This window comes from Paralichthys olivaceus, chromosome 9 (assembly GCF_024713975.1).
Source record: "Paralichthys olivaceus isolate ysfri-2021 chromosome 9, ASM2471397v2, whole genome shotgun sequence".
NCBI classification, from domain to species: Eukaryota; Metazoa; Chordata; class Actinopteri; order Pleuronectiformes; family Paralichthyidae; genus Paralichthys; species Paralichthys olivaceus.
The window spans coordinates 9,080,879-9,105,152 of NC_091101.1; the positions used below are offsets into that span (position 1 = coordinate 9,080,879).

Sequence of the window (24,274 nt, forward strand, 5' to 3'; positions counted from 1 at the left end):
GGGAAGGAATCTATTGTCTCAAATGACTTCAGGGGACATTCCATGAATTATTGATTTCTTAGTGTGTTACTCTAACTTTGACCATACTTACTATCAACCTAACCTTAGCCAACATTTGAACCTAATCTTCAACTAAACCAAAGAGTAACAGTAACGTAAAATTATCCTTAACCATAACATAATGTAAACCTAACCATAGCCTTGACCTAAAACTAAATTTAACCTAAAACTAAATTTAACCTAAAACTAAATTTAACCTAAAACTAAATTTAACATAAAACATAACATTAACCTACCCTTAATCTAAATTTAACCTTAACCCAGAACTATACCTAAAACATGTTTTCACCTTAACATTAATGATTTACATTATGAAGACTTGATTTTTCCCCATACAGTGTAAACAGACCGAGTAATACCTGCACACACACACACACACACGCACACACACAAACACACACGCACACACACACACACACCTAAACTGTATCTGTTCCACTGTGATGGAAACAATCACAGACCAACAGCAGCTGTAAATACTGCATGAAATAAATCAAAGATGTTAGAATAGTGAGGAAGCCAGATTAAAAAAAAACTAAAGCATAAAAAGTGAAAAAATATCGTCATATCAGGAGGAAATATGGAGTAACTCTTCTATTATTACCATCTCTCAGGACTGGAGCTGGTGCTGAAACAATTAACTGAAAGTTAAAACGAGAGGCCTACCACAAGGATGAAATACTCTAAGAAGAATATAACAGAACTGAAAGTAGAAGTGGAACAGTCCTTGTGTGCAGCTTACACACATACATATACTTTCGCATTTCTGTATTTGGCCTATCCCACAACTCTCTTCTCTAATTTACAAGCACATACATCCTCCAGTATTACATATACAAAACTTGGAGGACAAAGAAAATGTTGATGGAATAAATACAAAAAATTATTACATATAATAGAATATAAATTACTTGTCCCAGGCTTTCTCCATATTACCAGCTAAGTTTCATACCAGTTTCATATTTTTGTATCAAAAACATTTGTTTACATCTAAAATATTTATCTGCGAATGACAGTAGGCTACTTATATCTGAAATAAAGAAGAATGTACAATCAAATATGAGTAAAGTACAACTACATAATAGAAAAAGTATATTTATTAGTAAAAGAAAAAATAGTTTTTATCATATGGCTTTTTTTTTAATCTTTAACTTTATCATTTTATGTTCTTTGTTTTTATATTTTCTGTGTTTTAGTACATTTGTGTGTGTTATTTGTCCCTGCTCCTATTTATATTTGAAACTGTCATTTCATAGCCTCTCATTTTGACAAGGGGTCGCTGGCTAAAGAGATCTTGTATATGAACAGGACCTTCCCCATTGATTAAAGAATAGTTCAGATATAATGTCTTATCCCTATGATAGTTTTTCCCACTTCAATTATTTTACAGGTGAAAAAAACCAACCAAAAAGGTTTTAAAATGAAATAAATGAATACAGTTCAATCAGTCTCTTTTGTGCAGGGGTGGTGATTTTCTTGAACACATTTCAACAGTATTTCTAAATGTTTGTCTCTCTAGTTGCAACATTAAGGCCTACAACCAAACACACCACCCCACAGGCCACATAATTACTATATGCCATAACAACATATGCTTAAAACATTAACTGGGAGGATTATTAGATTAGCAGAAAGTGCTGGCACTTGACCACTACTGGAACATCGGGAGCTGATGAGTCACTGTCAATTCCTGCCCCTCTATAAAAAGGTTTGAGAGAAACAGTCCTTGTCCAGATTCTCCGGTGAATGATGCGCAGTCAAAACTTTAATCAAGAAAGTGGGAAGTAAAGACGGAGGCGAGTCTGTTCACAGTGCGTGGGCCTCTGGCTGCCATTGGATTAACCAAGAGAGAAATACTTGGGAACAATACAATGGTCCATTCTCATTCAGTATAATCCTTGTTGGTATTGCAAGCAGTTTCATATGACTCTGCAGAGAAAAGGCTTCTACAAGCACCTCTCTCCAGAAGAGTTTCGACTAGAGATTAAAAAAATACAAATGTCCACTGTAAGTAGCTATTTTTCATTGTTTATCGCTTCGTTTTCACCATGTTTCATATTTGGTAAAAAGGTTTAGATTGCAACTGCATTGGTATGTTTGAAATTTGTGAACCTACTCAGTATTGTAATTGTGTTGCTGTGAGACGACAGTTGTGTGTAGTTCTTAAACTTGAAGATGTGTTTTTTAGAGCAAAATATATGTTGATGTTTTTAATTTCTTGTGTTTGCATTCCTGGAATTATTCTTGTAAAAAGTTAAAAAGTAAATCTTAAATTTGCTCTTTTTATCTTGAACGGAAGATTTACAAATGCAGCAGATTATGACTATGACTATGTTATTATTATGAATAATATGAAGGCACTGATGGAGGGCTGTCTTGCTCAATAAATCTCAGAAAAGCTGTTGAGGAGTGAAGAAAACAATATTTCCTCTAAGCTGCATTTTTTCTTCATCACAAGTCAGTTTATAGCAACAATTGCAAATTTGTGTTTTGTTTTTAAATGCAAGAATAACCTATGGTGGGTGTCACTGATTTCCCCCTGTCAATTTATAGTTATGCATCATGGAATAAAACCCATGTTCTCGGTTTAAGTCTAAAATATACTATGGGCTTCATTTTTTGATTGTAGTCCCCACCAACCTCTTGCGATTGGATGCTCCTGGTTGAACAGAAGAATGTAAGAGAACCTCTTTTTGGTCATTTTTGCTGTCAAAAAAAAAACTACAAAAAAAATAATCTAGCATTGTTTCAGAACAAAGAAAGTTATCACAGAATCCTTAATGCTCTTTTTCACTCAGTTGTTAGTCTGCATGCTCCTTGATGCTTCTCCAGTGACACAGATGAATGAACAGCAGGGATGTATTTTCCTCCTGTATCTCAGTGTGCCTGTTTTCTCTTGTAGATAAATGTTCGGGTTACAACCATGGACGCTGAGCTGGAGTTTGCCATCCTGCCCAGCACGACTGGCAAACAGCTTTTTGACCAGGTACGCTGTGCACTACAATCAAACAGGCACTTTGCCAGACATAAAATATGTACTCACTTACACTTATTACTATGTTTAGATAGTGAAGACCATCGGGCTGAGGGAAACCTGGTTCTTTGGCCTTCAGTATCAGGACAGCAAAAGCTTCTCCACATGGCTCAAGCTGAACAAGAGGGTGAGGGTTAAAAGTTTGTGCATGAGTTCGACATCCCGCAATGTCATGACCTGACTCCCCTGACAGCTGAATATAAATGAAGATGTAATCATGATTATGGTTTTGGTAATGTAACTGTATAACCCATTGAGGCTAATTAGCACCTATTTCTTTACTTCGGCATCCCACTGCTGTGGGGTGTCAATCCCAGGTGACAGCTCAGGATGTGAAAAGGGACAACCCTTTGTTGATTAAGTTCAGGGCAAAGTTTTACCCTGAGGATGTCACCGATGAACTGATCCAGGAGACAACGCAGCGCCTCTTCTTTCTGCAGGTTGGAGATGAGCACACACACTGTACAACAATACTGATGTTTTTCAAGGAATTATATTGTGTAAACCAGCACCTTGATACATGAAAAGAGAAAGATGGGCATTCCACAGAATTTCTGAATAATATTGCACATTTTTTTGTTTTTATACCATACAAACCTTCCACATTCTTAAATTAAAAAAATAAATTGACCTCAACATAACTAGAGTATTTATCTAGACATAAATATCCAATCTTGGTCGAGTCATTATCACTGTGTTAATGCTGTTGTCTTACGCAAGAGTTTCAGTTACAGTTTAGATCTAATGGCAAATAACCAATCTCAATAAAAACAAAATGCTGAACCGGTCTTAACGACCAGTGGGGGTTCCACAATGAGTTGCGCAGATCCTCGTTAATCCTCATGGGTTTTCCATTAGGGAGTACATGCACACAAATAAACACCAAAACACAGTGACGGAAGAAATATTTTGATCCTTCACTCACATTAATGTGACAATACAACCATGCATACACATCCTGCATGGAAGTAAAAGTGCTTTAAAGCAAAATTTTGTTAAAGTATTTTCAGTCAATGCATTGTTTTTGATTATTAGATGACTCATATTGAATCATCAGTGTGTACCCAGCATGTTATTGTTGGAGCTGCAGTAAGTACAAGATCTACTTTATATTCAGTTTTATATACATGCATGAAGTTAATCTGAGGGACTGTGGCATAAGAAGAAAAAAACTTGGATGTTGGGTGAGATGTTGGATCATTTGAATATTTATTAAAATTAAAGGATGTGGAAAAAGTTAGTGGGGAGAAAAGCAATCACTATGAAATATGATCCTGACTACACACTGCTTTTTGTAAGACATCAGAAGCCAGAACGTTTGGAAACAGATGGTTTAATCTTTAACAGTGTGTTGTATTTTTAAAAGCTTTTTATATTATCCATTATTTGAAATCTTTAACTTTAAGATAACTAGTAAGTAGAGCTGCCAAATAAATGCAGTGAAGTGGAAAGGACAATATATCCCTCTGAAATGAAGTACAGTTGAAGTATAAAGCGGCATAAAATGGAAATACCCAAGTAAAGTTAATTTCCACCAAGAGAGTAAATATAGTCTTTACTGTTTTTCAAATGACCAATAATATGATGTAACAGAAAGAAATCGAGTATAAAAGATCTTTCTGTATTATCTGTGTTTTAGGTCAAAGAGAGCATCCTAAATGATGACATATACTGCCCACCTGAGACTGCAGTCCTCTTGGCCTCATATGCGGTGCAGGTCAAACATGGTGACTACAGGAAAGACTATCACGTACCAGGATACCTGACAAAAGAGAAGCTGCTGCCACAGAGGTAGTGAGCCTTTGTGCCTATTGGTGTTAACCGAAGGTCAATCTAATTCCTGTGTCAGTCACCTGAATTCTAACTGATGTGTCCTATTCACTGATAAATCCAGGGTTTTGGAGCAGCACAGACTGAATAAGAATGAGTGGGAGGAAAGAATCCAGGTGTGGCACCAAGAGCACAAGAGAATGCTGAGGTACCCCACTAGTACATTACTAAACAAAGTCATGATATCATAATTTGGCAAAAAGTTGGTCTGTAGTTGATTAAACTACTCCCCACCACAGAGAAGACGCCATGGTGGAGTACTTGAAGATAGCCCAGGATTTAGAGATGTATGGGGTCAACTATTTCAGCATCAAGAACAAGAAAGGGTCAGAGCTGTGGCTGGGAGTAGACGCCCTGGGTCTCAATATCTACGACAAAAAGGACAAGTATAAAATGCACATCTATCTATGTATGTCGGTCTTTGTCAAAGTTGTTTTGAGTCAATGCACGCTAACTATGACTGTTGTATACTACATGTATGTCTTTTTGTAGCCATGCTAATGACATGGCTCTGGGGTGACAATTAATCAGTCTGTTGGTTGGTTGGTTTTGGATTTTAACAATGATTTCCATGAAAGTTTGTGCCCACATTCATGGTCCCTGGAGGATAAATCCTGCTAAATTTGAGTGAATCCTACTTTTTTTTCTAAAAGTCACAGTGAACTTTTTCTACTGAAATGTTTAAACAATTACTGGATAGACAAGAAATGTGGCACAAATATCCATGGTTTTCAGAGGATTAATCCTATTGACTACTGACAGATAGACAGATTTTTTCTCTAGTGCCACCTACAGGTCAACCATCATACACCCTAAAAACTTGTACAGATTTGAATTTTTAGTCGATGAATTCTAATGATTTTTGGTGACTCGTCAACTTTCTCTATCTTGATGGATGGATGGATAGATGGATAGATGGATAGATAGATAGATAGATAGATAGATAGATAGATAGATAGATAGATGCTAACTTACTTGAAAAAAGTTGGTTAACACGGTAAACTTGTGTATTCGCGTATATAAATGCTTATTGTGAGTTTAATAGAGTGCTGATGTTAGCATTCAATTCAGAGCACAACTCCAATACTTTATACCATAACTCATATTTGAACTTCATGCCCTAATCTAAAAAACATGCTAATGATACCGCACTGAGAACCATACTGGAATTGTAAATCATACCATTGTTTTATAGGATGACCCCAAAGATTGGCTTCCCCTGGAGTGAGATCAGAAATATTTCCTTCAACGACAAGAAGTTCGTCATCAAGCCAATCGACAAGAAGTCTCCGGTATTCCATTAAATAACAAGCTATCCTTAATAGTGATTCTGTTTTGCAGCAGTTCTTATGTCTATAAAGTGTTTACAAAGCACATGTCTTTAATGCTGTCAGGCCATATTATGAGGTTACACACCAATAGTCAGACAAACTGGATGCCCCTTTGTGAAATTTGATGGAATGTTAGACTCTGAGCCCTGGAAAGAGGAATATTCACAGAATACTTTATCAAAGATTGACATATTCATATTTATTCACTGTGGCTGTAATCAGTAGGTTCAAGGGAATCCAATGTAATGACAGCGACTGGTATTTGAGCTCATTCACAAACATGAGTTTAGCCTCTCAGTTCATCTTGCCTTCTGACTGCAGGAAAGAATCCAAAAGTTTAAGAGAAAAAGTAATTCAACTCCCCCAAAATGGGTTATTTAAGCCATTACTTGAATGTAAAACAGATGTGATGTTGATTATGTGTCATAAATAAAATCCAGGGTGATTGCAGCTTGGTGTTTTTTGTGTTGCAGGACTTTGTTTTCTACGTTCCTCGTCTTCGCATCAACAAACGTATCCTTGCACTGTGTATGGGCAATCACGACCTATACATGCGCAGACGTAAACCTGATACCATCGAAGTGCAGCAGATGAAGGCCCAGGCCAGAGAGGAGAAGAATAAGAGGCAGATGGAAAGGTAAGTGTCAAGTTGAAATTGTGTAGGTTTTTTTTTTAAGAGTTTACAGTTTGTTCTCTCTGCTTTAAGAAATAAGTGTGAGGCGATACGACTTTTTTTAAGATGTGTATTTATGCACAATTCTCCTGTCAGGGCTCTACTTGAGAGTGAGAAGAAAAAGCGAGAAAACGCTGAGAAGGAAACAGAGAAGATTGCCCGTGAGACCATGGAGCTGATGGAGAGATTGAAACAGATAGAAGAGCAGACAAAGAGAGCTCAAGATGGTCTGATTACATTTTGCATATACATATTTTTGACTTTATATTTTCTCTGTCTGACATAAAAATAATGGCTTTGCTTGTGGAAATATGAACGCAGGATCACTTTAAAGCTCATCATATGTGGGCTTGTATTTGTGATGGGCATCTCGTGTGCACATGTGCGTTTGTATTTCAGAGCTGGAGGAGCAGACACGGAGGGCTCTTGAGCTGGAGAAGGAGAGGACAATTGCCCAGGAGGAGGCTGAGCGCCTGGACAAGGACCGCAGAGCTGCTGTGGAAGCTAAAGCAGCCCTGCTATACCACTCTGAAACCCAGATCAAGAACCAGGAGAGCTTGGTACTCATGCATGACACATTGGCATTCCAAGTTATTAATGCAATTGAAAGGATTCAAATACACAGATATTTTTTCAACCCCCTCAAAACAACGTGTTGCTCTAAAATCAAAGTTTAGCCTGACAAAATTCAATTATGTTATTTCTTTACCCAAGGACTCATTATGGTACATTTACATACAGTCCATTGAACATTGAACAAGTCCTCAAAGCTACAACCATGTATTTGATTTATATTTTCAGCTAGAACTGATGGAAATTAACCCAAGCTGTCTGGCTGCATAAGAACTCACATGAGCGCACACTGACAGATACACACAGATCGAGCACATTGACCTTATATCAAAAGCACTCTTTCCTCTCTTCCCATTTGTGTGACTGTGTGTGTGTGTGTGTGTGTGTGTGTGTGTGTGTGTGTGTGTGTAGGCCACTGAGCTGGCAGAGCTTACCTCTAAGATCTCCCAGCTGGAAGATGCCAAGAAAAAGAAGGACGAGGAGGCGATGAGATGGCAGAACAGGGTGAGAATTAATCAAAGAACCACAAGAGAGGTAAAGGATGAATCAAACATGAGCAAAGAGGGATGTGTGACACTGCTTGAGTGTTAAACCCAGGTAAAATAGAAGAAAGGCGTCAACCACAGATGAGAATATCCTTAGGTTTTTGAACAGTGTCTTTGGCACTGGACTGTCACATATAGTAAACTTTAGCCCCAAGAGAAGCCAGGAACAAATGACAAATGTATATGTTAAACTAATGCAAAAGATTTATCTAAGATGGATGTAAATCTTTGCATGCACAATTGGAGATCTGTACTTGTGTACTTTTCTGATGAGTATGGGCGACCGCTGCACGAAATGCTGTGAAGTGTGTTCACAGGATAAATTACCTCACAGTAAAGATGAAACCGTGTGAACATTATCACACCTACAGTGACAAAAATTGATCAAATATTATCGTGTTATTGTTACGATGCTGATACTTTTACGATGAGCAAAGTATCTGCACAGAAGAGCATTGCAACCATATGTGAACTAACCAAATGACAGATGGTGATGACATGTAAAAGAAAGAAACAAAACAAGCGGAGTGGAGGAGAGAAAGTTTAGAATTTGTCACATTAAGTGCAGACATAAACCCTACATGTCTGGAGTCTTCTTTTAAACCCATGATTGGGGATGCTAACAGTTGCTAGCAATGGCCAAAGCACTGGCACCTTATGCTGTTACAGCACCAACCAAATCACCATGGTAATCATGGTGATAGATTGAAAAATTTCTCAGTCAGGAACTTAACCACGGCTTACTGTGAAACCGGTAACCATTTCATCCTTACCTCACAGATTATCATATTTACAGTCTTAAAAGGTATATTTTTGGAACCCCGTGTTTCAATTATATCTAGTAGGCTTCTTGCACTTTAATATCCAACCACAGTGCTTCACTGCAAGTCATATGTGTTGACAGGCGATGATGGTTGAAGCTGATTTGGAGCGAACCAAAGACGAGCTGAAGACTAAACTCATAGGTGTCCACATTCAGGATTCTGTCCATCCCCACATGCATGAGCATGACGAGACGGACGAGAGCAGCGCAGAGGCCAGCGCTGAGCTAACTTCCCCGGGCATGGTCCGAGATCGCAGCGAAGAGGAGAGAGTCACAGAGGCTCAGAAGAACCTGAGACTGCAGAAAAACCTCAAGGTAAGGTTAATGAATACGGTATGGTAAAATGTCTTATTTTACTGATTCCGTTTAAGTAAGAGGTCAAGTTCAGTAAGAGATTAGCAGCCCTGGAGCTGCCCCTGAGCTTTTAGGTTTGCCCAGAAACAAATCACAAAACACATTCAATATTTAAATTTGAAGGTTAAATTTGCAACCGTCCCAGCTGAATGCTGAAGTCAACGTGGCTGTACCTGATGCGTACTCTAATGGACTCTAATGGACTGATTGATAGCTGCAACAAAACAGAGCATCCCTCTTCTCTCTTTAAATAAAAAGTTGCCCACTGCAGTCCAGACTGACGCATATTTAGAACTACTGTGTTGATGTGAATTTCCATTTTTGGAAATTTTTGGTAGCCAGGGGATGACTCCTTATGATCTCTTGACTATTCCTCTAACGCCACTCTTTGTGATTTCAAGACCAACAACCGATGTCTTGCCATGAAGGACTAACTTATAACAATGGTGATCCAATACAAACATTTGTTAGTTTTTTTGGTTTATGATCAGCTAATCAGCAGTTCCATTAGCAAAACAAAATGGTGAATATGATACCTACAGAATGTCATCCTTTTAGCATAGCCATTGTGAACATGATGACATGCTAACATTAGCATTCCACCCACTTGTGGTGTGGCTTTAGTGATGGTAACGTTGGTCTGTCTGGTGCCTGGTTCATCACTCCAAACTGAAACATCTCGAAATGATGAGATGGATTCCCTTGATGTTTTGATCTGACATTCATTGTCCCCTGCATTGGTTGTATATGAAGATGATGTGTTTTTTACATCCTCTTACCATCCAGAAATGAAGCAGAAATATTTTACGCATTTGGAGTCAAACTCTGTACAGTAACATTCGAGGATAGAATGAAGTCAATCATGAGTCAGTCCCAGCTTTCAATCATGATGTTTTAACCCATATCTATAGCATCTAAAAACATATTCAAAGCAAACTTACAGGGAAAATTAAGACTTGAACAAACATCAGTGTGATAAGAGCTACCTAAAACCAGAGAAAAATGTATTTGATATGTACTTTGATATTCTAGTTTATGTCCCATCTGTTAACATGGAGGAGGTGGGATTTATAACCTACACTGCAGCCAGCCATTAGGTGACAATCAAGGGCCTCACTTTTGGGGAGCTCTCATGTCCTCTCTTTGGAGATTTTTGCACCACAAGCAGGTTGATATTTTTGGCCCATATTTTACGACTATCAAATACTTCGCTGTGAATTTGTTGCTCACAGAAATATACCACAGATACAACTAACATGACATTAACTGAGTGAATATTAGGCACATTTAAAGGTCAGCATGTTAATATTACCTCTGCGAGTAAGATTCAGCTCAAAGCAATGTTGTGCCTAAGGTCAAATTCACAGGGCCACTCATCTTGTTTCCATTGAAATTCAGGTTCTCATCACTGAAATCATATTTTGATTGTCTAGACTTAATAAGATGGATAGCGGATATGCTTTTGTGTCACTTTCTTCTACCACCTCATACTGTTCGTTGTTTGAAAACTGCCTTTTTGTCGCTGTTGTTTGTTTTGAGATTTTTGAAGGGCTTTGGTGCATTTGCTGTCTCTGTTGACACACTAATATCTGTAGGTTTGACTCTGCTGTAAAGTTAATTGCAGCCGAAACTTGTGTTTCACTAAGAACTCAGTGCACTTTGAATAATTAAACATTGTTGCGCATACTTTATCACTCTGCTGGTTTCATTTAAGTCAGAAATGCCATACAGAGTGGGGCCTATTTCAAAGGAAATAAAATTGGTGTCTATCTCACAGACAAAGCAAAATATGATGTTGTATGAAGGACCCAACACAAAAATGGGCTTAATAATGATGGACAATAGAATGCTTTCAGATGGGGATTGGGGGTAGTGTGGCGGTGAGGGGTAAGGCTTTTGAATAGTCTTCCCAATGAGAAATCTCTATAAGAATATTTCATTCACCGTGTTTGCGCTCTCTTTCAGTTCCTGAGCACTGAGCTGGCTGGAGCTGTGGACGAGAGCAAAAAGACCCCCAATGACCTGATCCATGCCGAGAATGTGAAGGCGGGCCGCGACAAATACAAGACCCTGCGTCAGATTCGTCAGGGCAACACCAAACAGCGCATTGATGAATTTGAGTCCATGTGAGACAGTCTGTTTTTTTAAAGGCAGGACGAGGAAAGATGATGAGTTGGACACACTTAGAGATTTTAGAAGTCTAGTTGCAGACATTTAAATACTGTAGGTAGTAAATTAAGATGACGCAAAAATCTGACATTGAATATTATATTGATACTATGGTTTGATGCCATTAATGTCCATGATTTTAGAAAACCTTCAATAGAGCACAGATACCTCCACCAAGGCCATTCATTTACAGCAACGCATCATATTCTATATGATCATCAAATGTCTGTGAGAACCATGCATCTCTAAACATTACACTGGCACCTGAAAAGTAACTAAAGCTGACATTTGTGGTGGAGCAAAGTACAATATTTCCTTCTGAGATGTAATAGAGTAGAAGGAGAACCTTGCATACATTTTATTAATACTAATGTTAAGTACAAATACCTCTGATGTGTACTTAAGTACAGTGCTTGAATATATGTACTTACTTCCACCAAGGAAACAGTCCTACACATCTATCTCGCAACCACTATTCTTATTGTGTAATGGTATGAATTGCATGTTGAATGAAAAACTGATGTATACATTCCTCAATATTACTAGTGCCATATGCACTTTGAATAATAAGTACAATTCTGTAGTGTGAATTCAGTATTTTCTTCAGATCCAGATTATTATATAATCTATATCAAGAGATCTATAAAGTGATATTAACCTTTTATAGAGACAATATCTGAGATTTCTACATCTGATACATTATCTCATCTCCCTATATTATTTTATTAAATACCCTATCTCGTAAGGAAAGTGATAAAAGTGATCTGCCTCTTTAACTGGATCCGCAGCCACATAGTTTGGTGCTAATTGGTGTTGCGTAATCCTGCTGACAAATAAACAAACAAACAGTTGGACAGGCAGACACGGGTGGAAATGTAACCTCCTCAGCAGAGGTCAGAACTCACCTTCCAAATACATTTTTGATTTTGAAGGAACAAGAAACACATTACCAGTCGGGTTCAATGTTGCAAATATATGAGGCGAACATATCATCAGTGCTGTCAGTTATAAAACGGTATGCTTATGCTGACTCGTGAAAAACTTTGTTAGTACTGAATAATGAAAGCAGTCATATAGCCCAATAACAAAGAACGTGTTATCACTCAAAAATAAAAGTTAAATCATCTATATTTAATTGCAGAAATAAAATACAAAGAAACACACCATCACCAAACACCATCAGTGTGTGTGTGTGTGTGTGTGTCTGGCATCGGTTGTGACTGAATAAGCATCACCTTCAGTCCACCTAATGAGGCAAACAGTTCATGCAGTACAAGAACTGAGCAGCTGCAATCAAAAATAAAACCCAATTATCACCCTCAAATAGATGTGTGTCAATCTTGTATAAATCAACAACGAAAATTAATGTAGTGGTGGAGATGTTCTGTATATTATCCCCAATTCCCCAACAGCTGCACCTCTATCTCATTGTCATTGACAACTGCGCCCAGCCCAGACTCCCCACCTCCTCATGTGATGTACTGTATGTATGAGAAATCCCACCGATCTTGTTTTGATGATGTTTCTCTGTGTCAACGCCATTTACACTCTGTAGGCTCAGCCACTACTCCCCTCTCCTGTTACTGACTGCTCATCCATCAAATACTGCCCAAAAATAAACGGGTGAAAGTGCAGATCAGATCCCCCATTAACATTCCTGTGATTTTCCATAAAGGGTTTTTAGTGATATATGTGTTGGCTTTGAAATTGAGCAGGTGGGCTTGTATTTCATGTGATAAATGTGACTATATATTTGCGAATTAGGCTTCAATACAGTGGGGGTTATCAGTGAAGGTGTAAGCATGGTTACAGCTTGTCTCAAAAATATTTTAGCGATTAAAGTGAATCTACTTTTTAATTATGATCATTCTCGCGAGATCTGGAGTTAGTTTTGTATTCACATGAGCTGTGGCGCGGTACAGAGCTGTCAAATGAGATATAAGTTGCGTTAAGGGTCATTGTCCGGCGCGTAAAACCGTGTTACCTGCTAAACCAGCAAACTCTCCGTGCGCTTTTATCCACTCGCTCCTGACGAGGAGAGTTTGGATCGCATGTAATCGAGCTAAACCGAGGTAAAGTTCACCAGCTCTTCTGTGGCGGAGCAGAGCAGAGCTCGATGGGACGTCCTTACCCCTGAAACCAGCAGCCTACGTCGATGACAGATTCTCTCCTCTGAGACAGATGAGCGGATGCTCAGTGAGTAGGCGTTCTCTCCTCTGGAAAGTGTTGTTCTATTTGTTCTCCGCGCAACAGAGCGCACTGTTTTAACTCTTGCCGACGCGTGCCGAGCATGGCCTTTCACTCGCGTCTGTCCGAAAAAGAGGAAATGACACACTCGTTAATGAAGAATGAGCTTGACCGTTCGGATACCGTGGACTCCTACGCGTGTCCGACCACCGCCGAGCTCAGCGAGGCAGTGTCAGTGTCCTTAGGGCTGGATTCGGTTTCTTCTCCGCTCAACAACAACAACCATTGCACCGGCTGCGCCTTCCCAGGCTGTGACTCCTCCGTCGCGGGGAACGGAACTTCATCCCGGACGGTGTCAGAGTTAGGAGCAGCCGCAAACGCGAGCTCGTTGTGTGAGGACGACTTTGGAGAAGTGTGCCACGGCATACAGCAAGTGAGCTGCATGGATATGCTCAGAGCTGGCGAAATAATGGACGGAGCGCACGGCACCGTGACGCGCGGCCCGGTGATCTCCAGATACGTCTGCAAGGAGTCAAACTTGTTCGCGAGCCCCGTGGCGGAGCTGCCCGTGTCCTCTCATGCGGACGAGCTCCTGCCTTTTCAGAAACACTACTCTGCCTACTCTGCCCACCCGAACCTGCACAGGGACGCTCCGGGTATGTGGTGCGCAAACGAGCGCGCACACGGCGGCCGATCCGAGCCGGAGAGAGGCGGAAACGCTGGACATAATTTGTTTGGTAAATACTGTAATTGTGTGCAAACCTCTCTCGGATCCAGACAAGAATGCCACTGTGTCTGGTACGGCAAGGGCGAGCAGCAGCAGTGCGGTAAAGGTGACATACGAGGCGCGATGGCACAAGGGTACGGCCAAGTTGAAAGATACCAAAGTGCAATCGCTCAAGGACAAGCCACTTTTCCCACTATCAAGACGGAGCCATCTGTCTGGGTGGACTGCTCAGACCGCACTTTCAGGTAAATATAGAGAGTTTTACAACATTTTGTTCAGGTTTTTCGTTGGCACCGGGTCAGCAGGGCAGCTCCGTTAATAGTCACACACATTCTTTCCTACCGTTCATTGCGTCTCAGCTTTCTTGTATGAGAAACAAAAGGTGAAATGCAGCGTGAACATCGTGCCTGGTGACCACGCTTTAATCCAACAAGCTGAAAAAAGTAGGTTCTAATGAGCGTTGCATTGTTGGATTGTCTCTTTGTATTAAACAAATGAACTTGAGGCTTTATTTAATTTGATTTATATTTTTTTAAGCTGTGCTGTCCCGCCGGGTATTTCACTTAATGTCTTGATATTTCTGTAAAGATCTGCAGGGCATTATCATCATCACAGTGCAAGTTAATCAAACGTGCTAAACATGATTATGGATTATTGTTATTTGGGTTCACAGTAGAGCCGTGCAGGTGCAGGTGCAGATGCAGCAATGCTTCAGCATGAATCATTAGGGAGCTCTAACAGCCCCATGTGCCTCCCCCTCTCTGTCCTTGGCAAAGCGTTTCAGCATGGTCTCTAAACTGAGTCAAAGGACACCCTATCACAGACTCTTCACAACTGCCCCTGTCTGTGCTGTGACTAGCTATGCAAAGCACCAGTTAATATATCAACGTCACTATAAACAAGAGATACAGCACCTGTTGCTGATCCTGCACTCACCAGAAGGACAATTCATATTCTGGGTTTGTTTTGTTTGTTAATTGCCTTAATTTGTCACTTAATAAATGGTGAGATAGGGAAATCTCCTGATACAATTTGATTGAGGGAATTAGTGGTTTAAGCATAACAGGAAACCTTGCACTATCCGAGGACAGACCTAGTGACCTAAATCTGCTGTGAATGCATCTATTTGACTGTCTGCCCGAGTTCTTATTGGTATTTTGTTGCTCCAAAAGGGTTCAACTGCTTATAAATGCTTCACTACTGTCTAATCCTTTTAAAACAGTTTTTATTTGTTTGTGTCCAGGCATGAGAATTTATTTCCAGCTGTGTACCTGTCTGACAGGAGAGTGTGTCAGGTGTGCGGCGACGATGCCTCGGGTTGTCACTATGGAGCAGTCACCTGTGGCAGCTGCAAAGTGTTCTTCAAGAGGGCTGCTGCAGGTGGGTGTGACACACACACACACACACACACACACACAAAACAAAGACACAGTGCGCCCTCACAATTACACATCTGCTGATTTAATTTCTTACACCCACTCGCTCGCTCCATGTAGGCAGGACACAGTGACCTGACATTAGGAGGGCGAGTTGTTTGTTATCAGTAAACACCCACGTGTCGTTGCTATGAGTGGAAGCCAAGGTATTGTGGAAATCACTCCCCTCATCCCCCTGGGACTTTTGTGTGCCTCCAGGTAAGCAGAACCACCTCTGTGCCAGCCGTAACGACTGCACCATTGACAAGCTGAGGCGGAAAAACTGCGCCTCGTGCCGCCTTAAGAGATGCTTCATGTCGGGAATGAGTCTTAAAGGTGAGGAATTAAAGGTGAGGACAGAAGGGGGAGACTGAGGAAAGAAAGTATGTGTGGTGTGTCCAAAAAAAATTGGGGTCAGCGTGGTCAGATACCTTAAATGCATTGGATCAGAACTTACTAATAAAATGTTCTAGCTTAAATACAGTGTAACAAATGCATTTCAGCAAAGGCCGTCTACCAGCCAATGATCAAAAACCTTTCCACATGGTTACGATGAGGAACAGCTCCTTAGGCTTAACATTCATTTAAGTATACTCCCATTTAAAGTGATTACAATGTCTCCTGCTGTGAAATGTGTAATCAGACAAGACAATAAAAACATTAACACTTCTTATCTCCTTTTTGTCCCATTTTTATCTTCTGTTCGTCTGTATTTTCTGCGGTTGATTCTAGGTCGCCGGCTGAAGGGAGCCGGACAGACGAGGAACGGAGAGGAGGAGCAACCTTCCGCCACCTGGGGGCCCGGAGATAGACAAGAGAGGTCCGGGAAGAAAGATTTAATCTTGGAGGCCGGAAGTGCAGCTGCCAGAGCTCAAGGTGGTGAGAATTAGTGTCGTATACAAGCTCAAATATTATGCTAACTCAATATTGAGCATACTGCTGCCATCAAATATTTTCTTCTTTGTACTATTTCTCCTGGCTCTTGTTTCACTCTGTCTGTATGTCTGTAAACAGCGTCCCAGGCCCTGGCTCTAAGCATACCCCCGACCCTGCGCTCCTGCCTATCACTGCTCAGCGTCCTGCAGGCCATCGAGCCAGCTGTGGTCAATGCCGGACATGACCATGCGCAGCCAGACAGCCCTGCGTCACTTCTCACCAGCCTCAATGAGCTTGGGGAGAGACAGCTGGTAACTGTGGTGCGTTGGGCCAAGGCAATACCAGGTAACACAGCTTGGGCCAAGGCAACATGCTGCAAACTAGTCCATCCTACCCATGGTTCTCCTCTGCCAAGGCTGTGTGCATTAAACTGCTGTCATACTCGTTTTAGTTTCAGTATACTACCCAGACAAAGCCATGTCTACGTCATGCTTAGGAAAACTCTGCAAGTTCAGGCCTGCCAACCATATTCAGCAAATGAATGGAAGACACAGTGGGGGGTGGAAAAAGAGCAGAGAGTAGCATCACTTTTATAACATCTACCAGAGAAAGTATCTAATGTGTGTTTGGTTGTAAGGAGCCTCAGAATCTTGTTAACCAGATAATGGGCCAAATATTTACCCATGTCTGTGTAACTTTACCTGCCACGTGCAAAGCAGCCTGTTCAAATGTGAACCACTAGAGGGGGATGTGGTCCTATTGAAGTCATGTGTTTTTTTTATTGAAACATACACAAAATACATACAAGACACTCCCAGAGAGCACACGCGTATTAACAAAGACAGTATAAATGTTGTGAAGTATACAAAAGGGGATATATGACAGTCAGGGATGAGACACACACACACACAAAATTAGGATCAAACACTTAAAGGTTCTGTGTAGATTCAGAATCTCAATGCAAAATTATTTAGATATATCCACATAAAACGTCCTTGTTTTACCACAGTGATTAAATATTTTTTTTAATCATTGTTACAACATTCAATTCCATTTATTGCAATGAGTACATTGCATATATAAACATTATCATGTTAACCATGTCAAAAAACAGTTAATTTAGATTATCCAAATAAAAAGGATACAGGATATGCTGGAAAAGATCCAAATGTCATTCACTCAAACCAATATCTAGCCACAATTAGTTTGAAACAGGGCGTGAAAAGAAACGTCTTCTAATGTTTCATCTGTTGCATTACAAAACGTACAAGCCAAGTGTTTCTGTCCTGCAGTGTGTTCATAAACTTCTCTCATAGTGTTACCACTTCGACTCCAACAGACGGGCCCGTGTGATTAAAAACACGTGTTGTTAACAGGTTTCCGTGACCTGCATGTAGATGATCAGATGTCAGTGATTCAGTTGTCATGGATGGGGGTGATGGTGTTCGCTTTGGGCTGGAGGTCCTACACACTTACAAACAGTTCCATGCTCTACTTTGCTCCAGACCTCGTCTTCAATGAGTAAGTAAAAAAAAAAAAAAACTCCCGTCAGTCATTATATATCTGTAAAGATCTTATGTTGAATGACAAAAGTTCAAATAAAAGTTGTTTTATTAGGGAAAAGTTTGCTCACACTAAAAATCTGTAATATTCATTGTGACATTAGGGTTTCACCTGTCACCACAACTGGAAAGAAAGGCATAGTCTAATATGAGCTTCAGAGAAAGCCAATGTCGCCGTCTTTGGCGAGACACTAAACAAGTATATTCTGTTCTTACCTCTCTGTCTGATATACGTGGCCGCAGAGGGATCACCTCAGATGATTTATTCCTTTTCATCTTTTTTAAGTCTCTAAGAACCGCTGCAGTTTCTGTTTCATTTTCTTTACTTGCACAAGTTTAGATTTGTACTGCAACGTCCTCCAGTCTGTAGAAAAACACTTCTGACACTTCAACTCTCCTCTTTTTGTTTTTTCTTCGAACACAAAGTTCATGACCGTGTATGAAACAGGAGCTATATTTTTTAGAAAAAAACTCCGGAGGATCTCTGCGCAATTTACCTTTTACACATGAACCACACAGAAGATTCTCAGACGTGTTCACAACAACACAGAAATCTCTGGAGGGTTCAGGTGAGGGCTGATGCGGCAGGCAGAGGCAGGATGTGATGTAGACATTTCACTGAGGAGATCACGCCTTTTTGCTTACAGAACACCAACACCGGCCTCGGCCCAAATCAGCAAAAGCTGTCTTGACATTTTGGTCGATGTCTTCTACGTGTATGGCACCGCTTTTTCATCCTGAGATCTCTTTGTTTTTTATTTTTGCGCCTGTCGGGTGTTAGAAACCTCATCAACACGACCTCTAGAGGATTTCCTGCTGTTTTCACACATTTTTACTCGGGGGCGGGCCAGACTAATTCCAGAAAAAGTCCAGAGCCTCTGCCTTAAATATTTGTGTTACATACAGTTATTCCGGAGAATGTCTGGAGATTATCAGGAGTTCAGTGCATGTCTGGAAGCAGCTGTATAAATAGCAAAGCACAGCCTCACATCAGTACATTGTCCTCGTGGTTAAAGGAGGTTGTTGCTCAGAAAACTGAAGCCGGCCCCAGGCCCCTCGTAGCATCTTTCACACGGCTGCTATTTCACACAACAATAGCGAGACACTCATTCTGTCTGCATTAGACCTCTGTCACTCTATCATGCTGCTTCTGACCTGCATGGTCATGGATAAGCCAGCCTTATAGCTGACCCTCATTTTTCTCTGCCTCTCTGCCAATCAGATTTTTCCATTATCCATCTCACTCATTTTTTCTCACCTCTGCCACTTTCTCCTCTTTTTTTTCATCCACTCTTCTTTCTGCCACCACCAATTGTCTTTCACCTTCCTATATTTCTCTCCGTCGGACCCTCTCTTGGCTTCTCACCTCCTCTTGGTTTTCGCAACTTGTGCTCCTTCTTCTTTTTCTTCTCCGCCTCCTCTCATGCTGTTTTTTTTTCTTCTTCTTTCCCCAAATCCCTTCCTCACAGCCACCGGATGCAAGTGTCCAGTATGTATGAACACTGTGTGAGAATGAAGCTGCTCTCCCAGAGGTTCTGCATGCTGAAGGTCACCCAGGAGGAGTTCCTGTGCATGAAGGCGCTGGTCCTCTTCAGCATCAGTGAGTCAGCTCGGGCCAAGTGAAATACAGCCACAATAGAGCGAGCCATACCTCAGAGAATTGATGGGGCTGGATAAAGTCCGTGAGAGTTATTGTTGTGTTCTGGCTTTGTGGTCACAGTGCCAGTGGAGGGTCTAAAGAGCCAACGTTGTTTTGATGAACTGCGGACCTCCTACATCAAGGAGCTGGACCGTTTGGCCAGCCACAGCGGAGAGACCACCCGTACACAGAGGCTGTTTCAGCTCACGCAGCTGCTGGACTACCTCCAGTCGGTAATACACTCGGAGCTCCATTTCATATTTCACTCTGAAACAATATGTATAAGTGTCATTTGAGTTGGTGTCACTGAACCACATGAGCAGGAAATGTGTGGATCAAAGTTCACCTCTTAAATACACAAACAGTGTATTTGGCCTATAGCAATATAGGGTTTCTTTATTATTCACTAACTAAACTGCACTGACTTTTTATAATTTCATGGCAGTAATTACATTTTAAATCCAAGCAACAGTCTTTTTGTATTCAGTTACAGACACATCTGTAAAAACAGTAACGTCATCCTCACAAAACAAATTCTTCTAATTTCTGTACCAACTGACAAACCGAGGGTGCAGCACCAGTTTGTGCACAGATCTCCAGCCACTGACAAATAATAAACACACCAATGTGTCATGTGACTTCACTGTACTGGCTGCGTATTGGCATGGAAAAATGACAGAGTAATCCTCTGGTGGAAGCATTGGTACAGCAAAAGAGGTGGAATAGTCCCTGAGGGAGTGTAATGAAGATAAACATCACACACACACACACACACACACACACACACAGTCATGTGTCCATGACTTCAGACGTCTTTACATTGACTTACATTGATTTCCTGGAGACTTAATCTAATTTTAACCATAGTTACTACTTGCCTAACTCTAATCCTTACCCTAAACCTAACCTATATTTAACCTAAGTGTAACCTTACACTAAACCTAACCTTCGTCTAAAATTAAAACCTATTTATTGAAGTCATGGAGACTTCGTCTTTGTCCCCATAAGGAAGTCAAGTCGCATAATGTGACTATAGAATTACAGATGTAGGTCCCCATAACAAGAGTAATACCTGGACCACGCACACACATGCACACAGGCGAAGCAGGAAACCATCTGCATCTCATATCATCCAGTAGTTGCAGACTGCACAGTAGCTGCAGAGAAAAAGGCTGAGGCTCTAGTTCAGATCTGCAGCTGTAAACACATCTACACCCAGAGAAAGAAGCTCCTGCAGCTCTGACACTTGTCTCACCTGTGTTTCACCTGCTCACGATGTTAAAGACACTGAAAAAATACTTACTCGATCTGCCCCCTGATCCGAAACAGAAAAAATATTATGATATCTTCCCACACTGCATCCTTCCACTAAGTTTCATGGTAATCCATCTGGTAGCTCTGGACAGTGGTGAAAAAATAATCTCGATGACGGAGGAAAGTAAAGCAACACAAAAACATTTTCATTGACTCTGTTCCATAATTAAATACTCAAACTTTAAAAGTGTGTGTTATTAAAATAATTTCTTTTGTTCCACAGTCAGCTCTGGATAGTTTACTACTTCCTAGAAACACTTAGCAGACTCGCCTTTCTGACTGTCAAGTACCTGTAAAAGCCTCAGATTAAGCCTGAGGCAGAGCACCGAACATTTGCTGTTTTATAGCCACAAGGTGAACCCTATTTTTCTGTATGATTAATATCCACTGGAGGATGGTCTGACACAGGGGTTTTCACTTTTATAAATTATTTTATTTTAAAGTAGAAGATCAATGAGTCGTAAATGTTTAAAAAAAACTGCAGGTATATAAAAAAAGCACTTTATGAAACTGTAATAAAACTACTTGGATTTTGGCTGGAGGCATAGTTGAGGTGCCTGTCTGAGTATAGGTAGTAATATCAAGTGTGGGTCCATATGAGTTAGCTCATTAAATGCAATGCATGTTCTCCTGTCACCCATCTACTCATCATTATTAACACCATTCTGTTTAAACTCCTGCTTGAATGTGTTGATATATATATATACATATACATATATATATAGGTTCTCATGCTTTATCAGTTATTTAATCAATATTTGAAGAGGGAATTGCTGGTTGCCCCCTATTATTATTATTATTATTGTTGTTGTTGTTGTTGTTGTATTGTTATTTTTTACATTATTATACTTAAGATCTTATGTGAGACCAGTGGTGAGGGGGCTAAATTGTTAACAATGAATCCTTATAGCCATTGTATCTGTTGAATACATTTAAAATATATTAAGTTAAGTATTGGGGAAAAGAATATAGAATATATTTTGCAGTAGTTATAGTTAGTTTACTGTGGTGTCCAAAAAATGAATGAATATGAATTGGGTTAAAAGGATGTAAAGATTCATGGTTTATGAGCGACCTCTAGAGGGTGTAGTTGCTTCTTTCTTTAATAGCTTCAGAGCCTTTAACTACTACTATTTTTGGAGAGAACTATTATTTGTCGCAGGAAAAACTCCTGACTTCCCTGATCGGGGTGTGACCGGGGGCACAACTTGCAGGAAAGTTTGCAGCCACAGTGAGCCGAGCAGCAGCCCTTTGAGCCTCACGTCTCTCACTGTGGATTTACCCCTGAAGCTTTGTCTGTGTCCCCCTCACGTCTCATATCTTCCCAGGCCTTAAGAGCTGGCAGGCAGCCAGTGCTTGTCTTTTAGTCGGAAGACCAGAGTTGATCGAGACTTTGCAGTTCAGACCCCTTCGGCTTTACCCTGCCCGTGGAGCTTAAGAGTGTCACAATGAGTATCATCTTTTTAAACCCCGTCTTAAAGGTTGTGTCAAAAGACGGGGCTTTGGTGCCATTTGTTGTTTCCTTTTTCATCTGCAGACTTTGTTCTCTTTCAATGTCGTACACATCTAAGTGCATCGTGTTTGATGCTAATAACCCCTGCTTGATATTCCTTTTTTTGTGTCTCTGTCTACCTCTGTCTCTTCATCTCAGGTTGTTAGGAAGCTGCACCAGTTCACCTACGATCTCTTCATCCAAGCTCAGTCCCTGCAGACACGCGTCAACTTCCCAGAGATGATCTCGGAGATTGTGAGCGTGCACGTGCCCAAGATCCTCTCCGGCATGGTCAAGCCCATCCTTTTCCACAATACGGCCTAGAGTTAGAAAGAGAGAGAGAGAGAGAGTCCCTACACTTAGTCCTCCGAGAGAGGAGTCATGATTTTACGAGGTGAAAGAAGTATAAGCCCCTCTTTACAGCGAGGCTACGAGCGGGTTTTAACAGAAGGGAATACTGCACATTCTTCCAGCCTAATCTAATCTAGTTACATCTACTCTGTGCTTCTCGCTGCCTGTTCTCTGTGTCACGCACAGCAAATGTTTCTGGAGCTGATTAAAACACTATTTAGCATGCATTCCTCCACGCAAAGCCCATGAGTGGCCAGTGGTCTGGCACGTAGACTTCCACAGCCCTTCATACAGATTGTGACAAGAGGCCATATTTCATTCTGAGAGGTAGGACAGTAAAGGAAAGCTTTCTTTTTTCTTCTTGCAAAACTCACATCACCGTAGCTTGTCTGTGTTTGCAGTAGTTTGACATTTGGACTGGCCTTTTTCTTCTTCTTCCCCACAATGAATGTTATTGTGTGCACCTGAGATGAACAAAGTCGTTGAGTGACAGTTAATAATAGACGGTTGTGACATGCATGCTAAGAGGCAGCACCATATGAAGACATTTCTGAACACTGTTCTCATTCGTATATTTAACAGTCGACTGGTTTAAGGTGGCGACAAATGAAATGCACTTTTGAAGTGACAGCATTGATGCTAATTTCAAATGTATATTTGTCAAAATGCCACAGCAGAAACAACGAAGAAGATAATTGGACAAAACTCAACGTTCTCCGAAGACTCGTCAGTCGACTAACACTAAATGATGACTTCATTTTTTTAAGGTTTGCTTGTTTCCAAGTGTCAAAATGTTACAGATTTTTCCAGAGTGGGCATTTCATACTGTTTTAACTTTTCTACGGTTTCTTAAAGCGTTCTTTGCAGGTGCTTTGTTGTGTATCATCATGTACTCGTCGTAGCTTTTTGACAGTTTCGCTAAACGTCCAATGAATCTGCTGATTTTTGTTGTAACATTTACGGCCTAACATGTAATAAAACTGAAGCATGAGTGTGTATCTGGTGGTCGATAATGAGGGTTGAGGGCTGTTAATGAGTCGCTCTCTCTTTTATAGCACGAGTCTGGTTAAAGTGTGGTCTCTTTTTTTTTTTTTTGAGTGCATGCCAGTGAGAATACAGTAATCTTCCCGTTTCCCCTCTGTCTTGATAGATTCATTTCAGTCTGTGGTGCAGTCAAGTGGACAGACAGGCTTTAGAAAACATCACAAGTATTTTCTACTGTGGAATTACCCACCCCTCGGGATTAACTCAGTCTCCACCCAGCTAGGTAATAGATCACAGCAGGGTCCCAGAACATATGACGGAGTGAAACGAGGAGG

The 24,274-nt window shown here is 40.6% G+C and overlaps 2 protein-coding genes across 5 annotated transcripts; both read left to right on the plus strand.

Annotated features, from left to right (window-relative positions):
* The first annotated feature begins 1,798 nt into the window (after positions 1-1,798).
* Positions 1,799-12,837, plus strand: LOC109646887 (moesin-like). 3 transcript variants are annotated; one of them, XM_020112691.2, is made up of 15 exons: positions 1,799-2,067; positions 2,690-2,737; positions 2,963-3,046; positions 3,126-3,221; positions 3,412-3,534; positions 4,734-4,885; positions 4,989-5,072; positions 5,164-5,310; positions 6,120-6,216; positions 6,729-6,892; positions 7,025-7,155; positions 7,328-7,488; positions 7,913-8,005; positions 8,951-9,184; positions 11,189-12,837. In XM_020112691.2, exons 1-15 carry the CDS (start codon positions 1,984-1,986, stop codon positions 11,351-11,353), a joined length of 1,863 nt encoding a protein of 620 aa, XP_019968250.2. In that variant the 5' UTR covers positions 1,799-1,983; the 3' UTR covers positions 11,354-12,837. The 3 variants fall into 3 exon arrangements, with proteins under 3 accessions (XP_019968250.2, XP_069387205.1, XP_019968322.2); XM_069531104.1 differs by having other exon boundaries at positions 9,026-9,184; XM_020112763.2 differs by lacking the exon at positions 2,690-2,737 and having other exon boundaries at positions 1,801-2,067.
* Positions 12,838-12,920: 83 nt separating this feature from the next.
* On the plus strand, positions 12,921-23,951 carry LOC109646647 (progesterone receptor). 2 transcript variants are annotated; one of them, XM_069531103.1, is made up of 9 exons: positions 12,921-14,551; positions 15,589-15,686; positions 15,941-16,057; positions 16,454-16,597; positions 16,736-16,942; positions 17,974-18,118; positions 19,629-19,759; positions 19,880-20,031; positions 22,764-23,951. In XM_069531103.1, the coding sequence occupies exons 1-9, from the start codon at positions 13,683-13,685 to the stop codon at positions 22,926-22,928; spliced, it is 2,028 nt and encodes a 675-aa protein (XP_069387204.1). In that variant the 5' UTR covers positions 12,921-13,682; the 3' UTR covers positions 22,929-23,951. The 2 variants fall into 2 exon arrangements, with proteins under 2 accessions (XP_069387204.1, XP_019968073.1); XM_020112514.2 differs by having other exon boundaries at positions 12,922-14,551; positions 15,550-15,686.
* Positions 23,952-24,274: the final 323 nt, after the last annotated feature.

Bases quoted from the DNA above. Each gene is read 5' to 3' on its own strand.
- LOC109646887 (XM_020112691.2), top strand. From the start codon at position 1,984: ATGACTCTGCAGAGAAAAGGCTTCTACAAGCACCTCTCTCCAGAAGAG. The intron at 3,535-4,733 runs GTTGGAGATGAG...TCTGTGTTTTAG, and splicing joins AGCGCCTCTTCTTTCTGCAG to GTCAAAGAGAGCATCCTAAA. The intron at 6,217-6,728 runs GTATTCCATTAA...TTTGTGTTGCAG, and splicing joins CAATCGACAAGAAGTCTCCG to GACTTTGTTTTCTACGTTCC.
- LOC109646647 (XM_020112514.2), top strand. From the start codon at position 13,683: ATGGCCTTTCACTCGCGTCTGTCCGAAAAAGAGGAAATGACACACTCG. The intron at 19,760-19,879 runs GTGAGTCAGCTC...TTGTGGTCACAG, and splicing joins GCTGGTCCTCTTCAGCATCA to TGCCAGTGGAGGGTCTAAAG. The intron at 20,032-22,763 runs GTAATACACTCG...TCTTCATCTCAG, and splicing joins TGCTGGACTACCTCCAGTCG to GTTGTTAGGAAGCTGCACCA.